This window comes from Lotus japonicus, chromosome 2, assembly GCF_012489685.1.
Source record: "Lotus japonicus ecotype B-129 chromosome 2, LjGifu_v1.2".
Lineage (NCBI taxonomy): Eukaryota > Viridiplantae > Streptophyta > Magnoliopsida > Fabales > Fabaceae > Lotus > Lotus japonicus.
The window spans coordinates 94992872-95004869 of record NC_080042.1 but is presented as its reverse complement, the minus strand read 5'-3'; the positions used below and the strand labels follow the sequence as shown (position 1 = coordinate 95004869).

The window sequence follows — 11998 nt, the reverse complement described above, 5'->3', positions numbered from 1 at the left end:
GCGGGTCAAGCGAGCCAACCCGTCGGGTTAGAGTTATTTTTTATTAAAAAATTTATTTTATTTCTCTTTAATTCCAGGTTAGTTTTATGGATTAATTTTAGATAGAAAAATGGAAATTTTCATTTCTTTTATTTTGAGTCAATTTTTTATGTTTTATTTATTGTTATTATATTTTTTATCTCATTTTAAATGTGACAATAAAATAATTGTGTTCTTATATCCTGTAAACTAAATTCTTTTTCTATATTGCAAATGTGAGATAAAAATAATTGCGTTGATAAACCTCTTTTTTATGAGTTGATACCAATTTCTATAAATATTTTTTTGAAATTATTTTTTATAGCATTTTAAACATTTTCTAATCCAATTTCTCAATTTTTTATATTTATTTCACTCAACCCGCGAGCCAGCCCGCCAACCCGTGAGCTCGTAGCGAGCCGGGTAGGGTTCATATTTTCCTGGCTCGTTAAGACCCGGGTTGACACAACCCAACCCGTTTTCAACCCAACCCATACGGGCTGACCCATATGGGTCGGGCTGGCCCGTATTGACTGCTCTAGGTCTAGGAGTGATAAAAACTGAAATCTATCACTAAATATTGGGAAGTGGGTGCTACAGTGCAACTAAGCCCCCTAATCTGTCACTCCTATTAGACTAGACCATCACTTCATTAGGTTTCCAGCTCTCTAAGCCATTCTCATGTGCCTTGCTGCCAGATCATGAGCCAACGTGTCACACGCTAGTGGAGGATAAAAGAGGAGATATTAGTCTTCTCTTTCTCAACGGACTATGGACCACAAAATGTGGTCCATGGTTACACCACCTGTTTTTGACCTGCTAGTGGCAGGTCCAGCAGGTTTTTTTAAATTTTTAAAAAATAAAATACTCAATATATTATATATAATTAATTATATAGTTAGTAATTTTCTTAATATGATTTGCACTAATTGGGTCAGGTAATTGTATCAGTAAAAAATTAAATTTGGAACATAATTAATACAACTTAAACAAACTACTAATTGGGTCAGGTAATTAATACAACTTAAACAAACTACAGTAAATTAATACTCCTTTCCAACTAAAAATAACCCAAATTCCTAACCTGATTCATTCTCATTCATCATCAACCAACTTTCTTCTTTCTTCCTCATCAACAACTCCAGGACGGCTAGGGTTCGTGAGGTTTTATCCTCAAATCCTAACCAGATTTGAAACACCCCTTCTCTGTAGCTTTCTTCTTCATCAACAGGTTCGTTGTAGCTTTCACCTTCTCATTACTCCATCTTCCCTTCGTGAATGATGTTGTAGAGGTAGTAGCTTTCACCTTCTAATGAATGTGTTCGATCTTGGTTTCCTATGCAGTAGTGTGAGCTCGGTTTGGTTCGCCGAAGGGAACGGGTTGGTTCTGCGGCGGAAACGATTTGGTTCGCCGGTGGGAACGGGTTGGTTCTGCGGTGGAAACTGGTTGGTTCGTCGGTGGGAACGGGTTTCGTTCTCTGTTCGCGTTAGTTGGTGGGAACGGTTTCGCCGGTGGGAACGGGTTCGCCGGTGGGAAAGGGTGGGTTCGCTGGCTGTTGAATATGTCTTCCCATACCCAAGAGTCTAGGTCGAACACTCGGATTGATGAAGCAGCACTTGATTCCTCTGCATTTCAGGTAACAGTTAAATTGCATAATATGGTTTCCAATGGCAAAGTGTTTGATTCCATGAGAAGTGTTGCAGCAAAGATAATGTGTGATTTTAAATTAAATTATAGCGTATTGTTTTCTTAGTATATGAGTTGTTTGATTTGGGGAAATTTATTTAATTTGACTGCGCCAGGGTCCTCAGCATGTTGTTAGAGTAATGGTTGAAGGAGGGGAAGGAGATGTACATGTCTCTGTTGATGAGGAACAAGGGACTGATGAAGAACAGGAAAGTGGAGATGAACAAGGGACTGATTCTGATGAAGAAGAAGGTGAAAAAGAGTCTGAAAATGGGGTTGAAGAACAAAATGTTGATGTGGAGCCGCCAACTGAGATTGCTATCAATGGTTTAGAAGATTTGGGGATTGTAAATTCCAAACAACTATCTGTCAATGACATAGTCACCTATCACTTTCCGGATCGTGAGGTTGCTTACTTGTTCTACAGTTGGTATGCTCGGATGCATGGATTTGCTGCGAGGAAGGCTAAGGTTCTCAAAAACAATCACGGAGATGTAATCCAACAGAGATTTGTTTGCTTCAGGGAGGGTAAAAGGAAAGAGAAAGTTGAGCCAGAGGTTGATGGTCATGCTGGTGAAAAGAGAAATCGTTTTCCGAAAAAGTCCACAAGATGTGATTGTAAGGCTTATTGTCAGGTCCATGTTCATAAGGATAACAAGCGTTGGCATGTTAGATCTGTTTGTGATGATCATAATCATGTACTAGGGAGATCTGACGTAGAAGACTGACAGAAAGTAAACCCTAGCAGAGTACTAAAAATATCATAAAAGGAATATTCTCATTAAATGTTCAAAAGGTACTTTTTACAAGGTGTTGACCTCTCCTTTTATAGAGGAAGTGATCATGATGTGGACTTTTACTGTACTTGGGCCTGACAACCGGGGCCCAAGTCTCTATGCATATAAGACAAATCTAAAGGAATCTTCCAGCTGGCATGTGGGCCTGACTAAAGGAAGGGCGGGATTCGATGTTGTTCCGTGAATCCCGCCAAGGTGTCTTTCGTTCATCTGATTACTCAATTTGGGCGGGCATATGTATCCTTTATGTCCCGCCCATTCCACATGCCCCCAAGACATGAGACTTAGGTTCCTTGAGTCGAAATGTCTTTAATGCGCTGCCTTACAGTATATCGCCATTCTTTGTAGTCGTGGGCCTGTCGCCGCATTCTTGCTTATGGATTAATCGCCATTTTTCTGTTTCTTCAATATGGCGCCATTTTCGCGTCCCTTATTACGTTGATATATCGCCATCATCATAACCGTCAGTCACGTCTTTTCAACTGACGCACGTATCCTTGTTTTCCGGGATTTCGTCATCATTGGCCATGAATGCAGTTTCTAATTGTGCGTCTCGAGGAATTATGTCTTTTCGCTTCGCACCTTTTCAAATTTCAAATCCCACGACTCTTCATGATCTTTCCCACTCGTTCTCTCTCTTCCCTTTTCTTCTATAAAAACCCTTTTCACTTTTCACTTTTCACTTTTTCACTTTTCTGAAAACCTTTTTCCTCAGACTTCCTCTGCGATTTTCACCTTCTCCTCTTTGAACTCCGGTGAATTTCCGTCACCCCGGCCGTCGTCATTGCGCGGTGCTCTCCCATAGCCGACATCCTCTTTACTCAATCCTCCACTTCGTCCTCCGGTGAGTCCTTTCTCTTTCTTCTTTCTTGACACTGTTCGTCTTCTTCTTTTTTCTTTCTGCATCTGTTCATCTTCTTTTTATTTTTTATGAAATTTCCCAGTATGTCCACCCAAAATTTCAGCCTTTCTTCCTTAGAACTCTCTTCACCTTCTACGGAGGGGGAAGTTTCTGCCCCCATTGGGGAAGTTTCTGCCCCCACCGTTATTGAAATTCATTCCTCGCCTTCCACCCGCCAGGATTCCGGTCCCGCCGGCTCCGTAGACTCTATTCTTTCCTCCAATGGAGACTTGTCTTCACCCGAATGGCGTTCCAACGCGCATTTAGTTGAAGATAAGTGTCTTTGGCGCTCCATCTGGGGTAGTATTGGAAGCATCAGCTTGCTTCGAATATCTTCTCAAGGGTTTACAAAGATAAATCCCGCCACCTCTAATAACGAAGATCACCTGTTAAATGTTCTTCCATGTGGCGAGGATGATTGTGTTCTTTTACGCAAGGAACCTTCTGATGAATCGCCCGACTTCTTTTTTGTTTATGGCTATTTCTTCTTAGATTTGAATATTAAACTCCCTTTCTCGCCCTTTATATGTCACGTTCTTACCTTTTTGAACGTGGCTCCTTGTCAACTCCAGCCCAACGCCTGGGGTTTTATTCGCTGCTTTGAAATTCTCTGTGAACATTTGAGTTGCACTCCCACCTATCCCTTGTTTTTCCTTTTCTATAAGACAGTCACCACAAAACCTACATCTGTCAAGTGGGTTCCCCTTTTGGCCCGCAAGAACATGAGCCGATTCACCGCCCTTAAAAGCCATTACAAAGTGTGGCAGAAAAAATACTTCAAAGTTATGGAGTCACCTGAAATGAATAACTTATTTCGAGATTCCGATAATAACCCTCTCTTCCCCTTTTACTGGACAAAAAACCCTCGCCGAAAAATATCTGTTTCATATGACGCCTTGGATGAATCTGAGCAGGCCATCGCCGATTACCTTCGCACATTACCAGTAATCTCTGGTCATGACTTGATTGAGGCGTCGAAATCCGGCACTTTAAATCAATTTTTTAGTAAGTTTATAATTTTTGCACAACTTGTTTTTCTTTTTGTTCATGTACCTCGCCTAACTGATGCTTTCCATGCAGCCACGATGGGAAAAAGCAAGGTTGATGCAAACCCCATCAAGATGAAGGAATACCTCGCCCAGTCTGCTGCGGCGGCGAAGAAAAGGGCCGCCGAGACTGAGCAGAAGAAAAAGAATGAAGGTACTTCGGGCTCTGATAACGTCAGGGACCCTAAGCGCCAAAAAACTTCGAGCGCTGCTGGTGGTAAACCTCTTCACCAATCAACTCTCGATCCAAAAGGTCGTCCGGCTGAGAAAAAGAAGGGTCATGACAATGTCCCGCCTATTCAACCGGATTCAAGCGCACTAATCAACCGTCCGCCAACTCCATTTACCCAAGCTGGCCCTAGCTCAGCTATTGGTGGCGAGGCTTCTCCCCCTTTGCTGAACTTATCTGATCCTCACTTCAACGGGTTGGACTTTATGACCCGTACTTTTGACAATCGGATCCATAAGGATGTTTCTGGTCAGGGCCCCCCCAACATTGCTTCTGTGGCGATCCATCACGCCCTTTCTGCCGCCAGCACTGTGGCGGGGATGGCTCAGTGTGTGAAGGAGTTGATTTCAACCAAGAACCGCTTTGAAAAGAAGGCAGCCGATTACAAGGCCGCATATGAGCGAGCAAAAGCCGATGCTGAGACCGCCAACAAAAATCTGAAGGCTGCTGAGGAGAAGTGTGCTAAGTTAACTGATGACTTGGCGGCTTCTGACCTACTTCTTCAAAAGACCAAGTCTTTGAAAGAAACTATCAACGACAAACACACTGCTGCTCAGGCCAAGTGCCAAAAGCTGGAAAAGAAGTACGAACGCCTAAATGCTTCCATCTTGGGGCGTGCTTCTCTTCAATTTGCTCAAGGCTTTTTGGCGGCCAAAGAGCAAATAAGTGTGGTTGAGCCAGGCTTTGATCTTTCCCGCATTGGGTATTTCTAGGACATTAAGGATGGTCAAGTGATTGGTGATGATGATGTTAGCCTCGACCTCCTTCCTCAATTCGATGATGAAAGTGAGCCTGAAGAAGAAGATGGCGAGGATAGGAATGAGCAGAACAAGGATGAGGATCAAGAGAAGGAAGACCCTCAAGTTGGAGCAATCCAGGGAAACGACGCCAACAATGATAATGTAGCTTGAATTTGTAATTTGTTTTTATTTCGTTAAGTCAATTTTATCTTTGGGGCTTGCCCTTTTGTTTGTCCTTTCAAATCATGTAATGTTTCGCCACTTCCTTACTTTTTAACAAAGCTTGTTTAAGTTCTTCTGTTGTTTCCATGTTGTTACCTTGATGTTGTTTACCAGATTTTGTTGTTGTTTAGGTCTATATACCTTAGTCGATTTTTCGACGAGGCTTGGTTTCTAGTGGCCACTAGAATTGCCAAGGCTTTTAACATTTGATGGCGATACTTTCTTATTCCGAAAGTTTTACTCGCGGTATTGCATACCTTGATACGATTTGCATTGCATGAACTCATAATATAAATTTTTAAAAAATATAGGCGATTCTGTTGAAATGATCTTTTCATTAATTTTCTTTCACACGGGAACAATTGTCCCTTCATTACATATGTCGCCTCATTAAAAACCTTTCAAAGAAAGGGAAAAAGAGTGCGACTTCATTCACCTTTGTTGTTTTTTGTCTTTTTAACTAAAATATTGCTTCAAATGTGAGGCGTTCCATGTCCGTGGGACCCTCTGACCATTAAGTTGTTCCAGCTTATAAGCTCCTCCTCCAACATCGCCTATAATCCTGTAAGGCCCGCCCCAATTGGGTGAAAGTTTGTTGTGTTTGTCGGGTATTGTATTTTTTCGGAGCACTAAGTCTCCTACCCTCATCTTTCTTGGCACTACTTTCGTTGTGAATTTTCTTGCAATCTTCACTTTTCCCGCCTCATTTCTCATATGCGCCTCCCGTTGTTCTTCAGGCAGCATAACTAGGCTTGCTATCAGATTTTCTCCGTTGTCATTCTCATCAAACCGAGCCACTCGCCAACTTTGGTTTTCTATTTCCACTGGGAGCATGGCGTCAGTCCCATAAGTTAAACGATACGGGGTTTCCTTTGTGCTTGACTGCTCAGTGGTGTTATATGCCCATAGGACGCCTGGTAATTCTTCCGCCCAAAGTCCTTTCGCTTCATCCAGCTTTTTCTTTAAGCCTTTTAAAATGACCTTGTTTGCTGACTCAGCCTGTCCATTGGTTTGTGGGTGTTCTACCGAGGCAAATCGCATTTCAATTCCCATTTCCGTGCAAAATTCTCGGGTAATATTGCTTGTAAATTGGGTTCCATTGTCCATCACCAATGCCATAGGGACCCCGAATCTGCACACAATCCTTCGCCACAAAAAATTCCTGACCTTGGCTGCTGTGATAGTCGCCACTGCCTCAGCTTCTATCCATTTGGTGAAGTAATCAACCGCCACGATGATATATTTCATTTGTGCCTTCGCTACAGGGAACGGTCCTAAGATATCAGTCCCCCACATGGCGAATGGCCAAGGCGCCATCATGGTTGTTAATTCTTCCGGTGGAGCCTTGTGTAAGTCAGAGAAGACTTGACATTTTTCACATCTCTTAACATACTCCAGACAATCCTTCTTCATTGTTGGCCAATAGAATCCCGCTCTCAAAACTTTTACCGCCAGGGATCGCCCACCGATATGACTGGAACACACGCCTTCATGGACTTCCGCCATTATTCCGGGGGCGTCCTTGGTATCGACACATTTGAGCATAGGAGACATAATTCCCCGCCGATACAACTCACCATCCACTAGTGTGTAAAAACTAGCTTCCCTGCGTTTCGTTCTCGTGTTCAGATCATCATCCTTTGGTGGGTTCTTTAGGAAGATCTTGATTGACTCCATCCAAGAAGGCTCGCCCTCGCTTACTGACTTTACTGATTTCAACTTTATTTCTACCAAATCAATGCTCGGGCGAGGCAGGGTTTCCTGAATGACTGTTTGGTAATTACCCAATCTCCCTGTGCTTGCCAATTTTGCCAATACATCAGCCCTCTCATTTTGTCCCCTCGGGACATGTTCTATTTTAATTTCTTTGACCTCCATCATCAATCTGCGCACCACTTCCAAGTATTTGGAAAGTTGCGGATCCTTCACCTGATACTCGCCCTTCACCTGTTTAACCACTAACTGCGAATCTCCTTTGATAAATAACTTCTGGACCCCCAACTCAATGGCTAGCCTTAAGCCAGCGATCAGAGCCTCATATTCAGATTGATTGTTGCTCGCCTTGAACTCGAATTTTAGAGACTGTTCAATGATCATTTTATCCGGACTTTCGATAGTTATCCCAGCCCCACTTCCAGTGCTGTTGGAGGAACCATCCACAGATAGGACCCATTCTCCTTGAGTCTTCTCGCCTTCCGTGGGCGTTAATTCCGCCACGAAGTCGATTAAACTTTGGATTGTGACTTGGCCCCTTGGCTCATATTGTATATCATATTCTGATAATTCAACTGACCAGCTAACCAATCGCCCTGATAAATCAGGCTTCTGAAGTACCTGCCTTAAGGGAACATCAGTTTTAACTTTTACTTGGAAGCTTTGGAAATAAGGCCGGAGGCGCCTTGCTGTTTTCAAAATCGCCAAAGCCGCCTTTTCAATTTTCTGGTACCGCAACTCCGCCCCCTGCAAGGTATGGCTTACAAAATATATAACATTCTGCTTACTTCCTTTTTCCTGAAGCAACACCGTACTCACCGCCTTGTCAGTGACTGCTAAATAAACTATTAAGGGGACGCCTGGCGTTGGCCTGGAGAGTACCGGTAATGTTGCTAATGTTTCTTTTAACTTGGTGAAAGCTTGTTCGCATTCCTCTGTCCACTGAAACTTGGAATTCTTTTTTAAACATGTGAAAAATGGGGCTGCTTTGTCACCCGCCATTGGCAAAAAACGTGATAAAGCGGCCATTCGTCCTGTTAGACGTTGCACCTCCTTTACACTTGTTGGGCTTTTCATTTCCAAGATCGCCTTCCCCTTGTCTGGATTCACTTCTATCCCTCGTGAGGTTAACATAAATCCCAAGAACTTTCCTCCCTGGATCCCAAAGGAGCACTTTTCAGGATTTAACTTCATTTGATATGCTCTTAATTGAGCAAATGCTTCCTTAAGATCGCCTCCATGATCACCAGCCCTGGCGGACTTTACAATCATGTCATCCACATATACCTCCATATTCCTGCCTATTTGCCTTGAAACAATTTTGTCCATGAGCCGTTGATACGTGGCTCCTGCGTTCTTCAAACCAAAAGGCATTGTCTTGTAACAATAATTCGCCTGATTGGTCATAAATGCTGTACTTTCTTCATCCGATGGATGCATCATGATTTGATTGTAGCCCGAGTAAGCATCCATGAGACTTAAAAGTTCATTCCCCGACGCTCCATCCACAAGCTTATCAACATTGGGAAGTGGATATGAATCTTTGGGACACACTTTGTTCAAGCTTGTGTAGTCCGTGCACATTCGCCATTTCCCATTGGATTTTTTGACCATCACAACATTGGCGAGCCATGTTGGGTAATGCACCTCACGGATGAAGCGGGCCTTGACTAGTTTCTCAGTCTCTAATTGTACTGCCTTATTCTTTTCATCACTCATTCTCCGCCTTGGCTGGATGACTGGGGTCGCCCCTGGTCGAATAGCCAATTTGTGAGTGATCACATTGGGGTCAATCCCTGGTACATCATTGATGGTCCATGCAAAGAGATCCAAATTATCACCCAACAGGGTGATCAACCTTTCCTCTTGCTCCTTTGTTAAACTGCTGCCAATCTTTAAAAATTTATCCTTAATTTGCACTTGCTTGGTTTCTTCCAGATGTTGTGGGCGGAAATCATCAGCATCGTCTCTTGGATCCAAACTAAATCCCTCTTGTGGAAAGATTTCCATGATTCTGTGACTTTCCTTGGCGGCCTTACGCCCATAGAGCGCCACACTTCTTAAATAACATTCTCTTGCTGCATTTTGGTCCACATGCAATACCCCAACCTTTCCATTGCAGGCTGGATATTTAACAGTCAAATGAGCAGTTGAAATGACCGCACATAGCTTGTTGAGGGTGTCTCGCCCCAAGAGTACATTGTAATTGGCTCTGCACGCCAAGACTAAGTACTTCACTTGAAATTTCTTTACAAACTCTCATTCGCCAAAGGCAGTTGGTATTTCCACATATCCCCGAACAGTAACACGGTCCCCTGTAAATCCTACCAAGGTTCCTTTATACGGCCTCAAGTCTGATTCTTTTAACCCCAGGCGATCAAAGGCATCTCCATAAATGATATCCGCCGAAGATCCCTGGTCTAAGAATACTTTCTTCGTCACATAATTGTTAACCCTGATTGTTACCACAATTGGATCGTTGTCATGGGGGATCACATGCGCAAAGTCCTGAGGGGTAAATATGATAGGGGAGTGATTCACCCAACACTCGCTTTCGTTCGCCTCATGTACTGAGTGTACTGCCGCCACATAGCGTTTTTTAGCCTTACTTGAATGTGCACCCCCGCCGAATCCTCCTGCAATAGATGAACATTCCCCAACAGGATCGCCCAACTCTTCAACTATCTCCTTACCTTTGCCTTTGTCCCCTTGGGTGAGCTTAGCGACCTCTGGCGTTGCTGTGTCTTTAACAAAGTTCGCCAAATGGCCAGCCTTAATCAAACGATCAATTTCCCGCCTTAAGTTCCAACAATTATCTGTCGTATGCCCCAACGCTTTGTGGTACTCGCACCACCTATTGGTATCCACATTAGCTGGCGGCCGCCGTGGTGGTGGTGGATACTGCACAACGTTTGTCTGCCCCACTGCCCTTAAAATGGTACTTAAGGGTGCATTCAACTTAGTGAGTGGAGCTGGAGTTGACGGAGCACCATGCTGACCCGTTGTGGCTGCAGTGGGACCTTGGGAATTTCTGTGCCATGTATTTTGAAATCCGGGTTTGGAGTTTTGATATGGTCCCGGTCTTGGTACACGGGGGGTTTGTGCTACCCTGGTTTCCTTCCCCGCCTTGGGTTTCTCCTGTGAAACACCGCCAGATTGAGACTGCTTGCGTCCTTCCTCTCTTTCTTGTTTCTTCTGATCATCTTGTTCAATCAATATGAATTCCTGAACGCGAGCACGAAGATCCATCATATCCTTCGCTGGTCGCCTTGTTAGGTCTCTATTCAAATCTCCCGCCCGTAGGCCATTTTTGAACGATGCCAAGCATACATCCGGGTTATCCTCCTCCAACTGTACCGCCATCTTACTGAAGCGTGCCATGTAGGTTTTTAATTTCTCGCCTGGTTGCTGATGTATGCTAATAAGATCAAACATTGTTGCTTTTGTGGTTTTATTGGCGGAGAATTGAGTCAGAAACTTAGTAGATAGATCGGTGAAATTATCGATGGAGAAGGGCGGTTGTCTAATGAACCACTGCATCGCCATGCCTTTAAACGTAGAAGGCAACAATCGACACTTTACCGCATCCGTTGCCCCGCCTATCACCATTTTGGTGTTGAAATACCTCAAGTGTTCCATAGGATCAGTGTCGCCTGAGAAGGCGTCCAATGCCATGGTCTGCAGGTGCTTTGGTATACCCACCCGTGTGACGGCGGGAACAAAAGGCTGGAACTCGACAACATCCTCGGTCTCGAGCCGTTGTTCTTGCTTATAGTCTTGTCGTTGGGTTAAATACTCCACCTGGGCTTGCAACTGCTCGTTCTGGCTTTGTACTTTTTGCAAAGTATCCAACATTTGTTGCAAGGCCGCCGGAGTGATTCCCGTCACTACTTCTGGTGCTTTTCTTGGAACGCTGTTTTTGAAGTCGTCCAGATTCACGTATTCAGGCGGCGCTGATCGTCGCCTGACTCCTGGATCTGATCTAGCTATCAGATCTGAAGGTCTTCCCGGAGCAGCATTCACCAACGACACCAGTGACTGCGCCACCGAGTGAACCCCTTCCGAAGAAGCCTCCTGCTCCGGCTCTTGAGGTACTTCGTGGTTGTTGTGTCGTCCGCCGCCGCGGCCGCCGTGACGACCACCCCCCCTCCGGCGATGATCCCGGCGGCCCACGCCACACGAACGGGTTTCCATGGATCTTAAAGCTCACCGTCTACGTCAAGTTGTAGATCGAGGTAAGACCCACAGACGGCGCCAATGTTCTGTACTAGGGAGATCTGACGTAGAAGACTGACAGAAAGTAAACCCTAGCAGAGTACTAAAAATATCATAAAAGGAATATTCTCATTAAATGTTCAAAAGGTACTTTTTACAAGGTGTTGACCTCTCCTTTTATAGAGGAAGTGATCATGATGTGGACTTTTACTGTACTTGGGCCTGACAACCGGGGCCCAAGTCTCTATGCATATAAGACAAATCTAAAGGAATCTTCCAGCTGGCGTGTGGGCCTGACTAAAGGAAGGGCGGGATTCGATGTTGTTCCGTGAATCCCGCCAAGGTGTCTTTCGTTCATCTGATTACTCAATTTGGGCGGGCATACGTATCCTTTATGTCCCGCCCATTCCAGGTACCTACTCATAGGAGA

General features: G+C 44.2%; 1 protein-coding gene across 1 annotated transcript; it reads left to right on the top strand.

Annotated features, from left to right (window-relative positions):
- The first annotated feature begins 1845 nt into the window (after positions 1-1845).
- LOC130737338 (protein FAR1-RELATED SEQUENCE 1-like) lies at positions 1846-3307 on the top strand. Its single transcript, XM_057589083.1, has 2 exons — positions 1846-2403; positions 3218-3307. Exons 1-2 carry the CDS (start codon positions 1846-1848, stop codon positions 3305-3307), a joined length of 648 nt encoding a protein of 215 aa, XP_057445066.1.
- Positions 3308-11998: the final 8691 nt, after the last annotated feature.